The sequence below is a fragment of the Heterocephalus glaber genome, unplaced genomic scaffold (assembly GCF_053883595.1).
Source record: "Heterocephalus glaber isolate CG9 unplaced genomic scaffold, H.glaber_assembly_v1.0 deba00001613, whole genome shotgun sequence".
NCBI lineage: Eukaryota > Metazoa > Chordata > Mammalia > Rodentia > Bathyergidae > Heterocephalus > Heterocephalus glaber.
Genome location: NW_028258384.1, coordinates 4,787,119 through 4,811,872, shown reverse-complemented (window position 1 = coordinate 4,811,872; position 24,754 = coordinate 4,787,119). Strand labels below are relative to the sequence as shown.

The 24,754-nt window shown below is 35.5% G+C and overlaps 1 protein-coding gene across 4 annotated transcripts in view; it reads left to right on the top strand.

Moving 5' to 3' along the window:
• Atrx (ATRX chromatin remodeler) overlaps positions 1-24,754 on the top strand; it is a 300,168-nt gene that overhangs the window by 239,266 nt on the left and 36,148 nt on the right. For all 4 annotated transcript variants that reach the window (XM_087196600.1, XM_087196598.1, XM_087196599.1 and 1 more), the window contains 2 exons: positions 12,287-12,464; positions 13,804-13,998. In XM_087196600.1, the coding sequence (XP_087052726.1) occupies positions 12,287-12,464; positions 13,804-13,998 (373 nt within the window). The remainder of the gene's footprint in view (positions 1-12,286; positions 12,465-13,803; positions 13,999-24,754) is intronic.

The window sequence follows — 24,754 nt, the reverse complement described above, 5'->3', positions numbered from 1 at the left end:
CCCAGGCTCTCCTTGTCTTGAGGGTTTGTATTGAAAAGTCTATAATTTTGATGGGCTTTCCTTTATATGTGATTTGTTTCTTTTCTCTAGCAGATTTTAATATTTTGTTTTTCTGTTTGATTTCTGGAATCTTGACTATTATTTGCATAGTTCTATATGCCTCACTTATCTGTATGTAAAAAATTTTCCCCGTTTGGGAAGTTTTCTGCAATTACTTCTGTGAACAGTTTATTCATGTCTTTCAGTGTTGCTCCTATTTTTTCACTGTCTTCAATCAATCTGAAGTTATTCTTCTTTACATCTTTTATCAGCTAATGGGTTGATTTCTCATGGTCAGTTGCTATTTTTCAGAAATCTTATTTTTCGTGTTTGCTAACCACACTCATATCTTCTCTATTGGAAATTCTGTCCTGACATTCTCTCACTCTACTGTGGATACTTTCAATGGAATTTTTAATCTCTAGGATATCTTCTTGGTTGTTTTTCATGTATTCCTTGTCTTTTTAAGTTTATTGGTACATTTTAGGTATACATTATGATCACATTTATCATTGGGAAATTGTACCTATACATGATATATCTTGGTTCATGTTTTTTCCCATTCCACTTCCCTCCCTTCCAGGGCCTCCACCTCTCTTTATTTACAAAAGCTTTGTTTCTGTTTTTTCTTTCTTTTGGCCTATAGTATTTTTTTTTAAGAAACACTGTTGCTTTTATTTCTATTTTAAGTATTTTCATCAAATTACATGCCCTAAAATTTCAATTGAAACATTGTTAATTTTGGCAAGAGGTGGGGTTCTTACTGGGAACCCCATCCTTTACGTTCTCTGCACAGGTCTTAAATGCCTGGCAAATAGTAGCTATTTGTCAGGTAAATACAGCTACACATAACAGACTCTGAGAGACGGAGACTGAAGCATGTGGGAAAACCACACCATCATTCTGCAGGGGGAGGAGACCAGATGGAGTCATATTGCCCTGGGGGCTGCCTCCAGGTATAGAGCGGCTTAGGGTCCAAGACTATGGCCTATAGTATTTTTAATGACCCTTAGGCAATTGCGCTCTTGGTATGCCAGGAAGAAGGAGTAGCACAATTATGTCACCTTGCCTCAAGTAGTACAGTCTGCATTAACAATAGCATCAAACACAACCTAGAAAATGCAAAGTGTAGTAACTTTTAATTTGCCACTTTTAACTGTATAAACTAGATTTTTTGTTATATAACAAAATCTAAAACAAACCAGAAAAGTATTTGCAGTAAATAAGCCCTCAATAGAGTGAATTTATCCTCTGGGAAGAAAATTTAAAAGGAATTAGAAGTGGAAAGTAGAGAAATAGAACAAGAGGAAAAGATTAGAAGTAAGGTTAGAGGACAAAGGACAAAGGAAGATCATGCAAACTTTGGGAAACTGGTAAAGAAGACAGGAGGAAAAGAGAGGTAGAAGAAATAAAAACAAGAACAGAACAAAACAACGACCATAAGAAAACTAGAAACTATGTCCACATATAGAAATAAGAACAATCAAGAAAAAACAAACAAGAAAGGAGAAAAATGGGAAAAAATGAAGACAAAAATATGTCCACTTCAAGATGTGTCTCTGGTGTCACTGATAGACAACGTGGGCATTGTAGAGATCCGAGGTGATTTATTCCATCAAGCCAGCCTTAGCTTTCCTAGAGGGGTAGTGGATAATCCCACCAAGCCTGTACCTTTAGTTCCACTGAAGTCCAGGCTGGTTTCTTGCTGTTAGGCTAGAACTGAACCTGTGGAGTTTCCAACAGTCTGTTCACCCCGCAATGGCTCAAACTGAGCTCCCTATCTCTTGTGGGTTGAACTCCTACACTGGCACTGGAATCCACTAGATGGAGCCTGCAGCCTTTCTAAGTTCCAAACTCAGTTGCCCCCTCTCCAAGATGGCTGCTGGCCAATCAGTCTCTCCTGGGGGATGTCCAAACCCCCGAAATTCACCAACCACTGCAGTTGCTGCATCCACCACTCCACTCCACTGGTGCGTTTCTCCATGAAGGTCTCTGGGGTTGTCAGTAGTCAGGTTGGACTGCTGGTTCAAGCCGCCCTTCCTCAGATAGGAGGTGCTGTCTGTTACCTCCTTCTTTGTTAGATACTCTCTTTTAGCTCTCCCTGTGGACTTCAGTTCTCATTTCAGACCCTTCGTGGCTCCTTGGGACCCACTTTCCTCCTCCTTCTCTTCCTCATGTTGCTTTATTCCAGTCCCTGTACACCAGACCTTGGAGAGGCCTTCTCTATGCTGCTCATCACTCAACCATCTTTCCAACACCAATAATCACACATTTTGTAGCCCTTCTTTTTTTTTTTTCTCTTGTTATTCATTTTTGAGGTACTGAATATTTAACTCAGGGCTTCATGGATGCTTGGCAAGTGCTCTACCGCTGAGGACTTTATAGCCATTTGAATATCACTTTTTTCACTTAGTGAAATGCATTTGAGATTCGTCTTTGTTGGTGCAGATGTCAATAGTTGTTCCTTTTTATTGCTGAAGTAGTAGTCCATTATAGCAGTATGTTACTATTTGTTTAGCTAATTCCAGGAGGGATGTTTGAGTTGTTTCCAAGTTTTGGAATTAAAATCAAAGCTGCTCTAAACATTCATGTACAGATTTTTCTGGAAACATGGATATTGCCCTCAGTTTAATGAAAATTCAGACTTGTAATTGATGAGTTGTATATTAAGTATATGTTTATCTTTGTGGAAAACTACCAGTTTTCGAAAGTGACTATATAAAACTTTACTTTTCTATCAGCAGTATATGAGAAGTTCTAGTTGTTCTGCCACCTTATTAGCAATTAATGTTTTCATGTCTTAAGAAAAATTATTTTACCTAGTTTGGTAGGTGTATAATGGTATTTTATGTGATTTTACTTTGCCTTTCCCTGATGATACATTATATTGACTGCCTCTTCATGTGCTTATTGACCATTTTTAATATTTTTGATGATAAACTATTGGGGTTTTTAAAATTTTTTATTTCATTGGTAAGTGTTTGCAGTACATAATGATTGCATTCATCATGGAGAGTTGATACATCTACTATTGAGGGTTTTTAAGTTAACAAAGTTTTCCTGATATCTTTCTCCATTCTGAAAATCTGAATCATTCTTTAAACCACTGAAGATATAAAGTACTTTGTGTGTGCATTGTTGATGATGTTGTTTTTAACAGTAACTGACAAAGTTAAATTGCTTTTGGGAAAGGAAAATATACATATTTACACGTATGCACTTATACATATAAGCATATAAAAATACCTACTCATTATACACAAAGGTATAAATTGTGATCTTTGACAAAAGGATAAAGGAGGTGGAGTACTTTAATTGAAAGATGACTAAGATATACTTTAAATATTTTTTTTACACATACACCAGTATGTGTAAAACATTTTTTAATTCTTTTGCAGTTATGGACAAGATCAAAGCTGAAGGCTAAAGAAGTTCCACTGATCTTATAAAGAGTATTTTTATTAAAAAGCTATGAAATCTGAGTTTCCAAAAGACATTTTCAGTATAATTAAGTTAGAGAAGTATACAATTGATTATCAGTCTGCTGTAAGAATGCTTTTTATTATCTCAATCTTTTTAAAAAGTACTGCTGAGCCATAAAGAAAGATAAATTGGAGTCACTTGTAGAAAAATGTACGCACCTTGAGACAAAAATGCTAAGTGAGAGCCTGGGATTTAGCTCAGTGGTTCCGCTGCCTGCCTTGCAAGCTCAAGGTCATGAGTTTGATCCCCGGTACAAAAAGAAAAAAGAAAAAATTTTTAAATGCTAAGTGAAATAAACCAGGCACAGAAAGTTAAAGATCACATTTCTCTTATTTTAGAAAGCCAAAATATAAATAATTTTAACAGCAAAATAAAAGATGATAGGAAATAGGGAGATGGATTTTGTGAAGATGGGAAGGGGAGTTTGATTTGTACATACTTTGGGATTTTCTTCATAGATTATTGTGTTATCTGCAAGTAGAGATAGTTTAATTTGTTCTTGTCTGGTACATATGCTTGACCTACTAGAGTGCCTAGAATTTCCACTAATGTGTTGAATAACAACAGCGAGAGTGGACATCCTTGTCTTCCTGATTTTTGAGAGAAAAGTGTTCAGTCTTCATTAACTGTAATGTTAGTTGTAGGGTTTTTTTTTAGTTGTAGTTTTTTTGTAAATCATCTGTATCAAGTTGAGGAAATTTCTCTGTATTCTTTATTAGAGTTCTTATAATTGAGTGTTTAATTTTGTCAAATGTCTGTGAATATGTTATATAGTTTGATTTTCAGGTAGTAAACCACTTTTTCATCCTTGGAATAAACTCTACTTTGCTTATGTAATTTTTATGTAGTGCTGGGTTCTGTTGCTAATACTTTGTTGAGAGATTCTCATAAAAGATATTTGTCTATACTTAGTTGTTTTTAATTGTCTTTGGCTTTGACATTAAGATAATATTGACCTCATAAAATTGATAGACAAATAATTCCTCTTCTATTTTCTGAAAGAAGTATTTTAGATTTCATGAAATGTTTGGTAAAATTTTCTAGTGAAACTTTTTAGCCTTGGAGATTCCTGCTTCCCTTCCCTGCCCTGTCCTGTTCTCTTCCTTTCCCTTCCCTCCTCCTTTCCCTGGAGAAGCAGGGAGTATTCAAAAGTGAAATACTCCTCAACTTTAGCTTATATTTCTGAAACATTTTTTCAAGTTGGTTGTACCTAGGATACAAAATCAACACTAATAATGGACCAGCTGACAAAGAAATCAGGAAAATAATTTCATTCACAATAGCTTCAAAAAAATAAAATACCCAGATCAACCTAACAAAAGAGATGAAAGACATCTACAGTGAAAATTACAAAACACTGAAGAAATTGAAAATGCCAGAATATGGAAGGACCTCCCAATGTCCATGGACTAGCAGAATTAATATTGTTAAAATGTCCATGTTACCAAAAGCAATCTACAGATTCAATGCAATTCCTATCAAAATTCCAAACACATTCTTCACAGAGCTAGAAAAAACAATCCTAACATTCATCTGGAAATAAAAAAGACCCAGAATATTCAAAGCAATCCTAAGCAAAAAAGTAAGGCAGTAATACACAATTAGGGCATCACAATACATAGTTGCATATTATGCTACAAAGCCTTAGTAACAAAAATAGCATATACTGGCACAGAAATTGACACAAAAGCCAGTGGAATACAATAGAGGATACAGAAACAAACTCATATAGCTACAGGCATCTGATTCTTAACAGAGGCCAAATATATATCTTGTATCCTGTACACCAATAATGAATTCACCAAGAAAGAAATTAGGAAAACAGCACCATTTATAATAGCATCAAGAAAAATTAAATAGGTTAGAGGAAAGATAGCCTCTTCAGCAAATAATGCTGAGAAAACCAGATATCCCTATGTAGGAGATCGAAACTAGATCCCTGACTCTCACCCACAAAAGTCAATTCCAAGTGTATCAAAGGCCTAGGTATTAAAAGACTTAGAACTTAACAAACTGCTAAAAAAAAACCCTGGGAAAACACTTCAAGCAGTAGACACAGGTAAAGACTTTCTCAATAGGACTTCATTGTCACAGGAAATACTAGAAAGTATCAGCAAACAAACAGTATTACATTAAATTTAAAAAGTTTCTGCACAGCAAAGGAAACAACCAAGTGAAGAGACCACCAACAGGGAGAAAGTCTTTGCTAGTCTTCCAACAGAAGACTAACATCTAGAATATATAAAGAACTCAAAAAATTTAACACGAAAAAAAATCAGCAGCACAATCAGTAAATGGGCAAGTGAGTTAAGAAACATTTCTCAAAAGAAATATAAATGACCAGTAAGTATGAAATATGTTCAACATTTTGAGCCATTAGGGAAATGGTAATCAAAACGACATTGAGACTCCATCTCACCCCAGAATAGCCATCATTAAGAATATGAAAAGTAATAAAATTCTAGCAAGGACACAGGGAGGAAATGTAAATTAATACAACCTCTGTGGAAATCAGTATGGAGGTTCCTTAAAAAACTGAAAATAGAGCTGTTATTTGATCCACTGGCACCACTCCTTGATATATATCCAAAAGAATTAAAATCAGCACTCCATAGGGGTCCCTGTGTACCTGTGTTTATTGCAGCACTGTTCACAATAGTCAAGATGTGGAACCAGCCTAGGTTCCCACCAACTGATGAATAAAGAAATGTGGTATACATGCACCCTGGAAAATTATTGAGCCATAAAGAAAAATAAAATCATACCATGTAGGAAAATTGATGGAACTGAAGATCATCATGTTATGCAAAATAAGCCAGACTGAGAAAGACAAGTATTGCATGTTTTCTCTGATATGTGCAATCTAAAAAACAGTACATGAAATTAGAAAGGCTGCTATTATTAGACAAGAGGAAGGGAATAAGGGGAAGGAGGAGGTAGACGGGGATGGAAGGGAGAGGCATGCAGGGGTGGATATGATCAAAATATATGCATTTTTAGTCCAACATTTTGTAAAATTAACAGGCACTAATAAAAATATATTTGTAAAATTGTTTGTACCGATTTGTCCTCCTACCAGGATAGTATATATATGTTTAGGTTGTTCTTTGCTTTCACCATGACTTGATATTGTTCTTTCCCATTGTGACAGATGTGTAATGATAGGTCTTCATAGTTTTAGTTTGTAATTTCCCTGCTGAGTAACTAATTGCAAGTAGATTTTAATTTTCAATTAGGAACAATAAGGTTTTAGAAGGAAACAGGAAAGATTATTTTCCTGATCTTCAAGTAAGAAAATTTTTTAATAAATAGGACACACAAATACTAATTATAAAACGATTAGTTTTTCTTTAAATTTTGTCAAATGCTTTTTCTATATCTATTAAGATGATCATATGGATTTTGTCCTTGACTCTGTTAATATAATATATTACATTTATTGATTTACGTATATTGAACCATCCTTGCATCCCTGGGATAAATCTGACTTGGTCAGGGTATATGATCTTCTTGATGACCCTCTGTATTCTGTTTGCCAGTATCTTGTTGAGGATTTTTGCATCTATGTTCATTAGGGAGATTGGCCTGTAGTTCTCTGTTTTGGTTGGGTCTTGTCTTTCCCTGGTTTTGGAATCAAAGTAACACTTGCTTCCAGGAATGAATTTGGAAGTATTGCTTCCCTTGCAATTTCATTGAAATGTTTAGAGAGTACTGGCAATAGTTCTTCTCTAAATGTCTTGTAGAATTCAGCACCAAAGCCATCAGGACCTGGGCTTTTCTTTGTTGGTAAATTTTTAACTATGTTTTCAATTTCACTCGTCGTAATTGGAGTGTTTAGAATTTTTATATCTTCTTTCACCTTTGGTAATTCATATGTATCTAGAAATCTGTCCATTTCCTCTGTGTTTTCCATTTTATTAGAGTACAGGCTCTAGAAGTAGGTATTGATGAGCCTCTGGATTTCTGCTGGATCTGTTGTGACTTCACCTTTTTTTCATTCCTAATTGCATGGATTTGAGCCTTTTCTTTCTAAAAGGATAAGTTTTAAAGTTACTCTTCATTAAAATTGAGAATGCTGGCCAAGTGTCATGGCACACACTTGTAATGTCAAGACCCAGGAATCTGAAGGAGGAGGATGGCCACAAGTTCGAGGCTAACCTTGGCTACATAGTGAGTTCCAGGCCAGCCTGGACTACATAGCAAGACTATGTCTCTCAAAAAAAAAGAAAAATATGAAACCACAAAAGTAAATAAAGTTAAGAACTGCTTATCAGTCTGCTCATCAGAGGTGTGATGGTCATTTTATGTGTCACCTTGACTGTATAAAAACCTTGAATATTCTATCTTCCAGCAGATTTAGTGTTTCTGTTTTAATATTTAGATCTTTGATCCATTTTGATTTGAGTTTAGTGCACAGTGAATGATGTGGGTCTAGTTTTAGTCTTTGGCATGTGGAAAGCCAGTTTTTCCAGCACCATTTATTAGAGTCTATCTTTCTTCTTTTTTTTTGTTTTTTTGTGGTTTTTTTGGTACGGGGGATCGAATTCAGGTCCTTGGGCTTGCAAGGCAGGCTGAGGAACCACTGAGCTAAATCCCCGGCCTGAGGCTATCTTTCTTCCAGTGAAGGTGTTTGGCTCCTTTGTCAAAGATAAGGTGGCTGAGTGTGTCTGGAGTTGTTTCTGCGTCTTATAATCTGTTGCACTGATCCTCAGGTCTGTTTTTTTGCCAGTACCATGCTGTTTTTATCACTGTTGCTTTGTAGTATAGTTTCAAGTTTGGGATTGTGATGCCCCCTGCCTTGCCTTTGTTGCCTAGGATTGCATTTGCTATTCTAGGTTTCTTCTAATTCCAAATGAATTTTAGGATTTCTTTCTCTAATTCTCTGAAATATGCTATTGAAATTTTGATTGGAATTGCATTAACTCTGTATAACAGTTTTGGAAGTATGGCCCTTTTCACTATATTGGTTCATCCTACCCAAGAACAAGGAATATCTTTCCATTTTCTGATTTTGTCTTTGATCTCCTCCTCCGCCTCTGCCTCTGCCTCCGCCTGCACCTCTGCCTCTCTGCTTCTGCTTCTTTTTTTGAGACAGGGTCTTGCTATGTAGTTTAGGCTATCCTTGAGCTCACTAGCCCAGGCTGGCCTTGAACTCATGGCAATCCTTCTGCCTCAGCCTCTCGAGTGCTGGGATTACAGGCATGCACCACCACACTGAGCTTTGGTCTTCTTTTTTTTTTTTGCACTAGGGATCGAACTCGGGAACTTGCCCTTGTGAGGCAGGTGGCAGAACCACTGAGCTAAATCCCCAGCCCGATAATTTTCAGAGTACTGTAGTTTTCTATGTAAAGGTCATTTACTTCTTTGTTAGATTGATTCCTAGGTTTTATTTTTTTTTTTTTTGGATGCTGTTATGAAAGATGAGCTTTCCTTAAATTCTCTCTCTGTGAGTTGTTATTCATGTGCAGGAAGCCTATTGATATTTCAGTGTTGACTTTGTATCCAGCTGTGCTACTGAATTTGGTTTTTAAATCTAGAAGTCTTTTGGTGGAGTTTTTGGGGTCTTCTATGGAGAGTATCATGTCATCTGCAAATAATTTAACTTCTTCCTTTCCTATCCTTATTCATTTTAGTTCTTTTTCTTGTCTAATTGCTCTGGCTAATGTTTCCAGAACTATATTGAATAAAAGTGGTGACAGTCAACATCTCTGTCTTGTTCCTGATTTTAGAGTGAATGATGTGGGCTGTTGGTTTGTCCTAGATGGCTTTTATCAAATTGAGATAAAATCCATCTATTCCAATTTTCTATAGGGTTTTTATCATGAATGGGTGTTGGATTTTGTCAGATGCTTTCTCTATATCTATTGAGATCATCATATGGCTTTTGTTTTTGGCTCTGTTAATATGATGTATTACATGTATTGATTTGTGTATGTTGAACCATCCCTGCATCCCTGGGATGAATCCTGTTTGATCATGGTGTATAATCTTGATGATTTGTTGCATTCTGTTTGCCAGTATTTTATTGTGGATTTTTGTATGTATGTTCATTAGAGAGATTGGCATGGAGTTCTCTTTTTTGGTTCGATTCTTGTCTGGTTTTGATGTCAGGGTAATGCTTGCTTCCAGGAATGAATTTGGTAGTATTGGTTCCCTTTCCATTTCATTAAAGAGTTTGAGAATTAGTGGCATTAGGTCTTCTCTAAATATCTTGTAGAATTCAGCAGTGAATCTGTCAGGGCCTGGGGTTTTCTTTGTTGGTAAGTTTTTAATTAAATCTTCAACTTCATTGACTGATATTGGGTTGTTTAGAATTTTTATATCTTCTTGATTCAGCCTTGGCAACTCATATGTCTAGGAATCTGTCCATTCTGTATTTTTCATCTTATTGGAATACAAGATCTTAAAGTTTCTTCAGAATCTGTTGTGATTTCACCTTTTTCATTCCTAATTGCATGGATTTGAGTCTGTTCTTTCCTTTTTCTGATAAGGTTGGCTAAGGGTTTGTCAATTTTATATAATCTTTGAAAGAACTAACTCTTTGATTCATTGATTGTTTTCCTTCCTTCCTTCCTTCCTTCCTTCCTTCCTTCCTTCCTTCCTTCCTTCCTTCCTTCCTTCCTTCTTTTTCGTACCAGGGATCAAACTCAGGTCCTTGCGCTTGCAAGGTCGTCATCGGCACCACTGAACTAAATCCCTGGCTGTTGTATTGTTTTCTTAGTCTCCATTGCATTAATTTCTGCTCTGATCTTTATAATTTCTTCCCTCATACAGTCTCTGGGCTTGACTTGTTCTTCTTTTTCTAGAAGCTTAAGGTGGAACATTAGGTTGTTTATTTGAGTGCTGTCTATTTTTCTCATAAATCTGCTGGAAGATAGAATAGGTAGAACTCTGATGATATTGGTATAGGCGAAGACTTTATGAAAAAACTCCCTATCACACAGGAAATATCACAAAGAATCAACACCTGGGATCTCATCTTATCAAAAAGCTTTTGCATAGCAAAGGAGACCATTAACAGAGTGAAGAGACAACCACTGAGTGGGAAAAAATTTTTGCCAGCTCTTCCTCAGACAAAAGACTACTATCTAGAATGTATAAAGAACTCAAAGAAAAATTAAATTCAAAGTCCCAGCCCGGGGATTTAGTTCAGTGGTCCAACACCTGCCTCACAAGCACAAGGTCCTGAGTTCGATCCCCAGTACCACCCCCCAAAAAATTTAAAGACCCAAACCAAAGATGGCCATCTGAAATCAATAGACATTTTTCAGATGAAGAAGTAGAAGCAGGAAATATATATATATATTTTAAAAATGTTCTGCATCACTAGTCATTGGAAAGATGCAAATTAAATCAACACAGATTCTTCCTATCTCACTCCAGAAAGAGTGGCTGTTATCAAGAAATCTGTCAATAACAAATGCTGGTGGGGCTGTGGAGAAGAAGGATCCCTTCTCCACTGTTGGTGGGAGTGTACACTGGTGCAACCACTATGGAAATCAGTGTGGAAATTCCTCAAAAACTAAAACTTAGAGGTTGTATTTGACCCAGCTATTCCCCTCCTTGGTATCTTTCAGAAAGAATTTAAAGCATCACACCACAGCAGTATATGCATACCCATGTTTATAGTGGCACAGTTTGTAATAGCCAAATCTTCAAAACAGCCCAAATGACCATCATCTCATGAATGAATAAAGATGATGATTTTTTAATATAATGGAGTACTACTCAGCCATAAAGAAGGATAACCTTGAGACATTTCTAGCTAAATAAATGCACCTTGAGACCATACTCTTAAGTGAAATAAATCATATACACGTTTAAATATCACATTGATTTTCTGGTGTGAGAAACCAAGAGTAGAAATAAGGACCAAAATGTATAATAGATACTGAGAAATGGGAAGAAAATGTTCTTTTGTTTTTTAGGGGTTTTTTTGTACTGGGACTAGAACTCAGGACCTTATGCTTGCCAGGCAGGCGTGGTGCCACTAAACTAAATCCCCAGTCCAAGAAGAAAAATGTTTACGTGAGAAGGGGAACAAGGGAGAGGGGAAGGGGAAAGGAAATAAGGAATAAGAACAAAAAGAATAGAATGAAAAAAATAGAAACAAAGCTTTTATAAATAAGGGGAAGAGGAAGGAGGGGGGGTAAATGAGAAAAAAAGCAAGATATATCGTGTATAGGTATAAATTCCCAATGATGAATGTTATCAGTATATCTAAAATGTAGCAAGAAATGTTTTGCTTCAAAAAAAACGTAGCAGGGTGGAAAAAAAGATAAAATATTTTAAACATTTACTGTTTTCCAAATCTAAGTAAAAAAAATAAAAAGACAAGGCCAAAAAAGTCTTTGAATATATTGTACATACATGTTTCCTGGGTTTTTTTCCCCAGTACTTAGGGTATAAACAATTTTTTAAAATTTTGAGACAGAATCTCTCTTAAGTTGCCCAAGCTGGCCTTGAACTTACTGTCGTACTGTGTTGGTCACTTGAGTTCCTGGGATTATACAAATGTACCATGGTGCCTGCCCTGGTATATTTGTTTTTATTCTTATATTGGACTCTTTCATATTCTCACAATAAGATTCTTCCTAGTCATATAAGCCATAAAATTGACTATTTCGATATGTCTCATTTTCTTCTGAATGTAAAAAGTAAATTCTCTGACTCCTGATTATTTAGAAACCTAAGGATTAGAAAGTCTTAAAATTTAAAAATATATGAACATTGATTAATGCATTATTTATATTTTTATTTTCAGAGGGCGATTGTTTATCATTTCTACCAAAGCAGGTTCTCTTGGAATTAATCTGGTAGCTGCTAACCGAGTAATCATATTTGATGCTTCTTGGAATCCATCTTATGATATCCAGAGTATATTCAGAGTTTATCGCTTTGGACAGACTAAGCCTGTTTATGTGTACAGGTTCTTAGCTCAGGTAGGTTTATAATTTATATTTACTGCTTCATATTGAAAGTTTAGATTAAACTAATGTTTTAGAGGTATAGAACACAGACAGGTAAACAGTGTTAAAAATTCCATTCCTGGGGAGGAGAAAGGGAAGTACAGAGAATCACGATGTGATATATATGTGTACCAGTACCTCACAATGAATATATTGTTTCACAAATATATACTAATAAAAATTTTTTTAAAGAAAATACCATTTCTGTAAATAAAATTAATCAAGTTTGGCCTCTCTTTTTGTAGTTAATCCATTTCTGTAATGTCAGCCTTTTTAAGTTTAGATTGTTTTGCAGGAATAAACAGACTTAGTATTTTCTTGCCAGTTCAGGAAAGTTAAACATGTCCTTTACTTAGCATATATAGAAAAGCCAATGTCTAAATCGTTTGCTTATAGAGGAAAATGTTGTTTCTCAGTGGCCACTAGTATTCTCCTAACCTGACAAATGTGGGTAGATAAAAACTGAATTTATTGTACTAACACAGAATCATAAAAAGAATATTTAATACTTTTAAGGAAGACTATTATAGTCATTTCCTTTAAACTCAGATATTAAAAAAAAGAAACTCAAGTTAAAAAAAATAAGTAAAATCAAACAATAGATGCATTTAAGGTAATATAGCTTTGTAGAATCAACTTTCCTTTCAACCTGCTAAATCTGCTTTGGGAGCAGGTAATACTACTCTCCATTTGCCTCCAAATCTGGACTTCTCATGTAGAAACTGAGTTTTACTGGTAGATCTTTGCTTATTTTAGTGTACAGTAAGATAGATAACCTCATTGTAAACACTTTCCTGATATTTAAATGTAGGTTTTTGGTTTTTTTAAATGTTTTTTTCTACTTTATCATGCTTCATATGTAATAGATATAGCATGTTAGTTTTTTTTCTTGAAATTATAGAAAGTAATTTATAAAGGTAATTTATGGTGATTGTTACATTTAAAAGGAATTAAATTGCTCTCTTGCATTCTAATTTCATTAGCCACCTAAATTCTTATTGCATGTACACCTTTATTTCTATTTACCTTGATATCTGCTTGCTCTCCTACTTTTACCAAGTACAAAAATATGTGAAGCAACACATGAAACCTTTTGGTTAGATAATAGAGAATGATATATCAGCCCTGCAGGTTTTTGATTTGTCATAGTAAACTACGCTGAACAGATACCTTCATGAATTAAAACTAATGAGTTTTTCTTTTTGACGTCAATCTTGAAATTTTGCCATTTCATATATCTATATTTCTCCTTTAATTTGATGTTTTGAAGATTGTGTTTATTTACATATTATTGCTCCTTCTTTTTACAAAGGGAACCATGGAAGATAAAATTTATGATCGGCAAGTAACTAAGCAGTCACTATCTTTTCGAGTTGTTGATCAACAGCAGGTTGAGCGTCATTTTACTATGAATGAGCTTACTGAACTTTATACTTTTGAGCCAGACTTACTAGATGACCCCAACTCAGAAAAAAAGAAGAAGCGAGATACTCCCATGCTGCCAAAGGTAAATATATTTAGATTATTAGCTTAGAAAAAAGCCAATGTGAGCTGGGTGTCAGGGCTCATACCTGTAATCCCAGCTATTTGGGAAGCTTAGGCAGGGGAATCCCATGTTTGAGACCAGCCTGAGCAACTTAGTGAGACCCTGTCTCAAAATAAAGTTTTAAATGGGATGAGGCTGGGGATGTAGCTCAGTATGCCTAGTGCGCACAAGGCCATGTGTTCAATTCTCAGAACTAGGAGAAAAAAAGCCAGCATTGACCAAGGAAATTTTTTTTCCTTAAATTCTTTTATTGGTACATTTTAGGTATACAATATGGTTTACATTTATCATTGGGTGCTTGTACCTGTACATGATGTATCTTGGTTCTTATTTTTTCCCCATTACCTGTGCACCCTTTACCCCCTCCACCCTTCCCTATTTACATAGACTTCATTTCCATTTTTTTTCTTTTCTCATATTTTTTCCTTTCCCTTCTTTCCTTTCCCCTTCCCCTCCCACCACCCCTACACCATTGGACCTTTTCTTCCTATTTTAAATTATCAATTATTCATTTTAATCATTTTAATCCTTATTTACACTTTCAGTTTCTCACACTAGAGAAACTATTCGGTATTTACACATGTGAGTCTATTTATTTCACTTAAGAGTATGGCCTTAATATGCATCCATTTAGCTATAAATGTCTGTCTCTAGTTTCTCGTTCTTTATGGCTGAGTAGTACTCCATTTTATAAAAAAACCCCACATCTTCTTTATCCAGTTTCCAGTTGATGGGCACTTGGACTATTTCCAAACTTTAGCTATTACAAACTGTGCCACTATGAACATGGGTGCACATATATTGCTGTGGTATGATTCTTTTAATTCTTTGGGGAAGATACCCATCAGGGGAATAGCTGGGTCAAATGCGACCTGTAGTCCTAGTTCTTTGAGGTGTCTCCATACTGATTTCCACAGTGGTTGTAACAGTCTGCACTCCCACCAGCAATGGAGAAGGGTTCCTTTCTCCCCACACCCCTGCCAGCATTTGTTATTGGTTGATTCTTGATAGAAGCCATTCTTTCTGGGGTGAGGTGGAATCTCAGTGTTGTTTTCATCTGCATCTCTTGAATGACCAGTGATGTTGAACATTTTTTCATATATGTATTTGCTGCTTTTACTTCTTGGTCTGAGAAATGTCTGTTCATTTCAGATGCCGATTTTTGAAATGGGTCTTTGAATTTGCGGGGGGGGGGTCTGATTTTTTTCAGTTCTTTATATATTCTAGATAGTAGTCCTTTGTCTGAGGTACAGCTGCTAAAAATTTTTTCCCACATTGTAGGTTGTCTCTTAGCTCTGTTGGTAGTTTCTCTTGCAGTGCAGAAGCTTTTTAATAAGATGAGATCCCAGTTGTTGATTCTTTATGCTAGCTCCCATGCTACTGAGGTTTTGTTCATAGTCTTTTCCTATGCCAATGTCTTCAAGAGTTCTACCTATCTTCCAGCAAGTTTAATGTTTCTTTTTTAATATTTAGATCTTTAATCCACTTCGATCTTAGTTTAGTGCATAGTGATAGGTATGGGTCTACTTTTAATCTTTGGCAGGTTAAAATCCAGTTTTTCCAACACCGTTTGTTAAATAGGCTATCTTTCCCCCAATGAGGGTGGTTGGCTCCTTTGTCAAAGATGAGGTGGCTCAGTATGTCTGGAGTTGTTTCCACATCTTCTAGTCTATTCCACTGATCCTTGGGTCTGTTTCTTTGCCAGTACCATACTGTTTATCACAGTAGCTTTGTAGTATAGCTTCAAGTTGGGGATTGTGATACCCCAGCCAGCCATGTCTCTGTTGCCCAAAATTGCTTTTGCTATTCTAGGTCGCTTCTGGTTCCAAATGAATTTTTGGATTGTTTTCTCTAGTTCTGTGACGTATATTGTTGGAATTTCAATCGGCATTGCATTAAATCTATGTAGCAGTTTTGGAAGTATGGCCATTTTCACTATATTGGTTCTTCCTACCCAGGAACAAGAGATGTCTTTCCATTTTCTCATATCCTGCTCGATCTTTCAAGGAAATTTTTTATTATTGCTCTGAATGTTAGTCATCTAATTTAAGGTTATATTTCACAATTTTTTAAAGAAAAAATTGCATTTAAGAAACTTTTGCTAAATAATTATAATATTCCATATAACAACATGAAAAGATAATATTTCTTTTTCTTTTTTTGTTATTAGTACATGTTTGCATTACACAGTGTGTAATTAATTACATTCCTTGTGGGGAGTTGGTACATGTACATAGCACATTAAAAAAATCGAGATGTCGCCGGGGATTTAGCTCAGTGATTTCGCCACCTGCTGTGCAAGCGCAAGGACTCAAGTTTGATCCCCAGTACAAAAAAAAAAATCGAGATGTATACTTTGAAATACATATTTTGTACCAAATTGAAAGTTCTGCCCTCAAAAAAAAAGTCTGAGCAGAAACTTTTAAAGGGAATCATGTCCTTTTCTTTTATTAAACCTCCCGTAGAGGACATATATAACTTAAATAATTCTGCATAATATTAATCTATCTCTTCAGCATTCTTTTCTGTCAGAGCAGTATAGAATTAGCAGAGATGCAATAGGTATATGAAAAAGGACTAACCATCACTGACCATCAGAGAAATGCAAACCAGAGCCTTAATGAGTTATCACCTCATATCTATTAAATGGCTTTTAGAAAAAAAAAGATACTGTGTGTTGGTGAGGATGTGGAAAAAAAGGAACCTCTTATATGCTGTTGGAAGCAAGGTAAATTGGTACAGCTATTATTGAAAGCAGTATGAAAGTTCTCTAAAAAATTGGAATTACTATAAGATCTAGCATTCTCACTTTTAGATACAGTACATATATAAAATTTGCCAAGAGGTAGATATTATGTTACATGTTCTTAGCACAAAATAGAGTGGAAAGGAATTTCTAGAGGTGATTTATGTTTATGGCATTGATTGGGGTGATAGTTTTGTGGGTATATACTTATCTGCAAACTCAACAAGCTGAATATATCAGATAAACACAGCTAATTTGTATGTCAAAAAATTACAGAGATGTAGCTCAAAATTGCAAAGAATTGTTACTTAAAATCTGTATAGTACCTTAAAGTTTTTGAGTATTTTTGTATATATTATCTCTGTTAATTATTTAAATAAGTATTCTGGTTGGACAGTTATTTATTGAATTAGTACTATAATGCAGATATCCTTGGTATATATTTACGCTTTTTTTGTACTATCTCATTACCTGCTAGAGGCAAATAAATCCTTTATTCATCCTTTTTTTTTTTTTTTTTTTTTGGTACCGGTGATAGAACTCAGGACCTTGCACTTGCAAGGCAGGCAGCGGAACCACTGAGCCAAATCCCCAGACCTATTCATCCATTTTTAAATGAATTAGCAAGTAAAATAATATTTCTCATTTGATGTTTTTTCACTGTGATAATGCAGGTAGGTCTTTCATACTTGGAAACAGCCTCTAGAGGTAATCCAGTGAAGCCTTCTTGTTTTATTCATGGGGTTAGAGAAATTGATTTACTCAAAGACACTTCTAGGTAAAATGGAAGTTGTGTGTTTATAAAATTTAATGTGATGGTAGATATCTTTTTGTTATTGCTGCTGCTGCTGCTGCTGCTGTTGGTGTTGCAGTACTGGGCATTGAACCCAGGGCCTTCACACTGAGTTACATCACAGTCTTTTTTATTTTTACTTTTTTTACTTTGAGACCGAATCTCACTAAGTCGCCAAGTGGCCCAGGCTGGGCTTGAACCTGTGATCCTCCTGCCTCAGCCTTCCAGAATGCTGGGATTGCAGGAATGCACCACCACACCCGGCTTCAGATAATCATTTTGACTCCTTTGAACATAAGAAAAATCATGGGTGATTTCTGACCTAAATAAACTCTGTGTGTGCATGTATTTTCCAGTTATCAAAAAGATCACTGGAATGTCAGGTTGTCTTTTTCTCATTGTCTTACTTTCAATTTCACACACTTAATGTTCTATTCAGCTGTTAAGAGAATTGAGAAAGCAGCTGCTTGGTGCTGGGTAACTATCAAAGTCACTTAAGTCATTTGTAAAAAAAACCCTCAAAAATATATTAGTTCTTCTTATGGTTAGAAACATTTAACAGAAGCAAATGTGAATAGAAATAAGATTTTGTAATGCTAATATAACATTCTTAAAATATTTGAATGCTCTTTGTATATATAAGCAAATGTTTTATTTTTCTTTCTTTTTTTTAATATTTTGTTTTTCTAATCAGTGAACTTCTACTTAATGTTTACTGGTACAACATTTAGGTAATTGTTTGTTTGCTTTTTATTGGTGCTGGGGATCATACCTAGAGCTTTGCACATTCTAAGTACATGCTGTCCCACTGAACTACACCCCTGTTCCAAGACTGTATTTTTGTGACAACCACTATCAGATCCCTTACACAATAGCTTAGGGCTGCTTTGGGACTTAAATTAATCCTTTTTCTATTTTAATAGACTTAAAAATATCATTTCCATTTTCATGTTATGAAATATTCTGACTTAGTTTCATCATAGTGACTTAGTTTCCTTTTTAAAAATTAGTACTGTTTGTAGTGTGTAATGAATACATTCATTGTGGGGAGTTGGTTCCTTAACTGTATTACAAAATGTGATTAAGATTTCAGTAGTCTGAAAAACTTCCTGTGTAGAAGCACACAAACACAAATGGAATTGTATCATATATACTTTTCTACAACTTCCCTTCTCCACCTAGATGTATGTAGGTATGTATATATCTCTCTCTCTTTTGGTAAGGAAATAAATTTCTGTTGTTTTTAGCCACCAAGTTTGGGGTAATTTGTTCCAGCACCCATGAAAAGCTAATACATCAGATAAGCATTCTGGTCCAGATGTCTTCACTGGGGAATTCAGTCAAGTACTTAAGGAAGGAATAGCAGCAATTAATGAACTGTTCTGAAAAACTGAAGAGAACACTCTTCTATTTCATTCTATTAAGCCAGCATTCCTAAGATTTTTTTAAAAAAAACAAAGGCATTACATTGAAAGTTACCAATAGTTTTCATAAATACATACATAAAATTTCAAATAAAAAATTAGCAAACTAAATCCAGTAGTGTATAGGACAGATAATACAAGTAGAATTAATTCCAGGAATGTAAGGTTGATGTAATATTCAAAACCAATTAGTATAATTCAACATATTAATGAACTTAGAGAAGATTATGATCATTTAAACAAATGCCATAAAAGTACAGTATTTGAAAAAAATCCATCCACTTCTGATAAAGAAAATTTAATAAAGTAGGAATAGAAAGAAACTTCCTCAAACTAATAAAGGGCATCTACAAGACATCAATAGTGAATATCACACTCATGAAAGGATGAGTGCTTTCACCCTAAAATTGGAAACAAGAAAGTGATATCTGATCTCACCATGTCTATTCAACTAGATAGGTTTTTTCAGTTTTTATTAGTTACTACATGTTTGCAGTACATAATGATTACATTCATCATGGGAAGTTCTTATATGTATATAGCACATCATAATTCTTTTTACATACCCTTCCCCTCTCCCCCTCCCTCCTCCTTCCATCTCTTGGTCCCCTTCCTATTTACATAAGATCTACTGCCTGTTTGCTATCATCTGTCTTTTATTTTGCTTTGTATTTTTGGTTTCTCATATTAGAGAAACTATGTGGCATTTAAGCTTGTGTGCCTGATTTATTTCACTTTATGATCTCAGGGTATATCCATTTTCCTAAAAATGCCTCACATTTATCATTCCTTATAGCAGAGTAGTACTCCATTTTGTGTAAATACTGCATTTTATTTATCAATTCATCTGTTGATCAACATATAGGGAATTTCTAAGATTTGGCTATTATGGATTGTGCTGCTATAAACACGGATATGCATGTATCATTGTAATATATCTTTAACTCTTTCAGGAAGATACCTAGAAAGAGAATAGCTGGATGGAATGGAATTTCTAGATTTAGTTTTTTGAAGCATCTCCATACTGATTCCCATAGTGGTAGTACTAGTTTACATTCCCACCACTAATTTATAAAGGTTCCTTTTTCCCCACAGCTTACCAGCATGTATTATTATTATTATTATTATTATTATTATTATTAGATTGCTTGATGATAGCTATTGTTTGTGGAGTAAGATAGACTCTCAGTATTGTTTTAATTTGCATTTCTCTAATGGCCAGAGAAGTTGAGCATTTTTTCATGTATTCATTGGCCATTTGTATTTCTTCAGAGAAGTATCTATTTTATTTGGCCAGTTTTAAATTGGGTCTTTTATTTTGCAAGGTTTATTTTTTAAATTAATTTATTGGTACGTTTTAGATACACATAATGATCACATTCATCATAGAGAATTTGAACCTTTACATGATGTATCTTGATTGTTCTTTTTTCCCATTCCCTTACCCTCCCTTCAACCCTTCTTCCCCTTATTTACAAAAGCTTTGTTTACATTTTTTCCTTTTCTTGTTTTTTTTCTTTATCCTTCTTGAGTTTTTTCTTTTCCCTTCTTGAATTTTCCCATCTTGAGATTTCCCTTCTTGAGCTTTTTCCTTTCCCCTTTTTGAGTCCTTTATACACTCTAGATATTAGCCTGAGAACTAGCTGGCAAAACTTTTTTACTGTTATATATGTTGTCTCTTCATGATTTTGATTGTTTCCTTTGGTCTGCAGAAGCTTTTTAATTTGTTGTAATCCCATTTGTTGATTCTCAATGTTGTTTCTTGTGCAATTGTGGTTCTATTCAGAATGACCTTGCCTATGTCTGTCTGTGTCTTAAAAGTTTTGCCTCTTTTATCTTCCAGCAGTTTAAGTGCGTCTCTTTTAATATTTAGGTCTTTGATTCATTTTAATTTTAGTTTAGGAAATGGTGAGAGATATGGGTCTAGAGTCAATCTTATGTATGTGCATAGCTAGTTTTCCCAGCACCATTTGCTAAAGGGGTTATCTTTCCTCTGGTGTATGTTTTTGGCCTTTGTATCAAAGGTCAGATGGCTGAATATATGTGGGGTTATTTCTGCATCCTGTAATCTGCTTCATTGATGTGCATGTCTATTTTTGTTCTAGTATCATGCTGATTTTATCACTGTAGCTTTGTAATGGAACTCGAAGTCCAAGATTATGATGCCTCCTGTTTTGCTCTTGTTGCCCAGGATTGCTTTTGCTATTCTGGGTTTCTTCAGTTCCATATGAATTTTAGGATTATTTTCTCTAGTTCTGTGAAGAATACTATTGTATTTGCATCTGGATTGCATTAATTCTAAATTGCCACTTTGACAATATTGGTTCTGGATCTCTTTCCATTTTCCTATGTCCTCTTTAATCCTTTTTTTCAGAGTACTATAGTTTTCATTGTAGAAGTCTCACTTTGTTAGGTAAAGTAAGTAATTTTTCTTGATCCTATTATGAATGATATTATTTTTCTAATTTCTTTCTCAGTGAATTCATTATTGGTGTACAAAAACACTATTGGTTTTTCTGTGTTGATTTTGTGTCCTGCTACACTACTGAATTTGGTGATTCATTCTAGGAGTCTTTTGGTGGTATTTTTGGGGTCTTCTATGTAGAGGATCATGTCATCTACAAATAATGATGATGTGATTTCTTCCTTTCCTATGCATATCCTTTTTCTTTCTCTCACCTGCTTGCTCTGGCTAATATTTCATGCACTGTATTGAGGAATGGTGACAGTGGACATCCTTGTGTTGTTGTTCCTGATTTTAGAGAGAAAGCTTTCCGTTTCTCCCCATTTAATATGATGTTGGCAATAGCTTTGTCAAAATGGCTTTTATCAGGTTGACCTATACCTACCTTCTTCAGTTTTTTTTTAATATGAATGGATATTGGATTTTGTCATAGCATTTTTTCTGCATATATTGAGGTGATCATGTGACTCTTGTTTATGTGATGTATTATATTTATTGATTTGTGTATATTGAGCCATTCTTGCATCCCCAGGATGAAGCCTACTTGGTCATGAGTTATGATCTTTTTGATGATTTGTTGCATTCTGTTTGTCACTATCTTTTGAGGATTTTTGCATCCATGTTCATTAAAGAGATTGGCCTGTAGTTCTCCTTTTTAGTTGTTTCCTTGTCTGGTTTTGGAGCCAGGGTAACACTAGCTTCTAGTAATGACTTTGCGAGTATTCCTTCACTTATAAGTTCATTAAAGAGTTTGAGGAGTACTGGCATTGGATCTTCCTTGAAGTTCTTGTAGATTTCAGTGGTAAATCCATCAGGTCCTGAGCTTTTATTAGTTGCTAGGTTTTTAAAAATTACTGCTTCAATTTAATTGCCTGTTATTGGATTATTCAGGGATTTCTTTTCTTCTTCTTGGTTCATTTTTGGCAATTCATATGTTTCTGACCATCCATTTCTTCTAGATTTTGCATTTTATTGGAGAACAGGATTTCAAAGTACTTACTAACAATCTTTTGGATTTCAGTGATGTCCATTATGGTTTTGAGTTTTTCATTTCTAATTGCATTGCTTTGGGTCTTTCCTTTTTTTTTCATTAGATTGGATAACTTTTTTCTATTTTGTTTACTGTTTCAAAGGTCCAACTTTTTGGTTCATTGATACTTTGTATTTTTTAGTTTTTGGTCTCAATTTCATTGATTTCTGATCTTTATAATTTCCTTCCTTGTATATACTAGCTTTAGGTTTGGATTATTCTTGTTTTACTGGGACTTTGATATGCTTCATTACATTATTCATTTTGACTTGCTCTGTTTTTCTGATGTGGGCATTCATAGTCAGCAATTTCCTTCTTAGGATTGCATTCATTGTGTCCCCTAAGTTGTGGTATGTTGTATTGGAATTATTGTTTGATTTTAGAAACTGTGTAATTTCTTCCTTGATTTCTTCTTTGACCCATTGATTATTCAAGAGTGTATTGTTTAATTTCCATAAAGTATATGGTTTCTTTTCCAGTGATTTCTATGTTCATTGCAGTGTGATCTGATAATATTCCCAAACTGGGAATTTGTATACAGTGAACTTCCCTTTAGTAGAGTGATTTCATCTTGTACAGGGGGAATTTAAGAGGGATACAGCAAAAAATAGAGAAAGGTATTAGAAGCAAGTCTGGAGGACAAAAGAAGATAACCCAGGCTTTGGGAAACCAGAGACAAAGACAGGGAGAGAAAGAATGACGGAGAAAGCAAAAGATCAGAATGAATCAGAATTTAAGACAGTGTTCACTCACATAAAAAAATAAGAATGGAAAGTCAAAAGAGAAAAAATGTTAAATCAAGACAACAAAAATAAAAACCTAAGCAACAACAACAACAACGAAAATTTTTTTTCTGACCAAAAGCTTGCAGTTATCATCTGGTGTCTACAATCCTGTGGTAGTGTCTAAGTCAGAGCCTGACTCTGTGCTGGGTGACACCAACCTGTCTATGGTAGGATTAGTGCTGGGTGTGAGGCAGTCCCATCAGGCATGCAGTAAGGTTGGAGTAGGGCACCAACTCTGACTTTTCAGCTCTGCAGAATTGCAGACTGATCTTGGCTTCCAGCTGTGTAGCCTGGGGCCTGAGTCCAGCAAGCAGCACCCTGGATGTCCCTATGTGGCCTTCCCACGTCTCATTACCCTCTAAGTCTATGTGGTGGTGGTTGATCCAGTTGCTATGGGATTTCAACACTGGGAGCCCTGAGACAAAGATGCCCAAGGCCGCTCCAAGTCTCATGTCCAGTTGGCCCCTTCCAGCCCTTGCACAGCCTCTTATGTTCCACTCCTCTGGCACACCTTTCTCCTCTCTCATACCACTGGGAACAGGAGCGGGGGGAGTGCTTCTTCTCTGCACTGCAGTTCACTGTGGTCTCTCTCCTGACTAACTACAGGTTCCATACAGCATGCAGCATTTACCATTCTTATCCACTGGCGTTCACTCTTGATGTGTCCCCTCAGGTTGAATGCTCCTTTCTCACACTGAATTGGGCACAAGAGTCCGATACTGTTGACTCCCAACTTAGTCAAAAGTTGTTTGTTTTCCCCACATAGTCCCAAGAACAAACTGGCAAAGCATTGGAGAGAGAGCAGCTTCCTGGCCACACACCCTGGTGTGCACCAGCGAAATATGCTCCCATACTGGAACATCCTATTTTGAGGCAGGTAAAAGAGACGAGGGGCTTGACTGCCACACTGTTAGGGTTCTGTCAGCTATTTGGGAACTTTCCAGAGTGATGGTTCCTGTGCTTTGCGGAGGCAGGAGTCTCACCAGCAGCTCTGTGGGACTGCTTCACCTTTTTATTATCTCCTATGCCTCCGTTTGTTTGATCTTCAAGTCTCCTATTTCAGGTTGATTTTGACATCAGGTTTTATTTCCCTCCCCTTTTTACAGTTGCTGTGTTTTTAGTTAATTTTCTCTGAGTATCTCCAGCGTGACTCCACTAATCTGCCATGTTGAATCCCCCTAATCTATTTGTAATAGTGAGGTATGGAGATCCCCCACTATAATTGTGTTTATTTTTATCTGACCTTTTATGTCCAGTAGTGTTTGCTTTATGAAGTTGGGTGTTCCAGTATTTGGTGCATGTGTTTATAATTGTTATCTCTTCCAGTTGAATTGTCTCCTTCACCAATATATAGAAACCTTCTTTGTCTCTTCTTGTCAAATTTGCCTTGACATCCACTTTGTTTGAGAATAGGATAACTATTCCTGCTTGTTTTCATGCTCCCATTACATGGAATATTGTTTTCTATCCTTTGA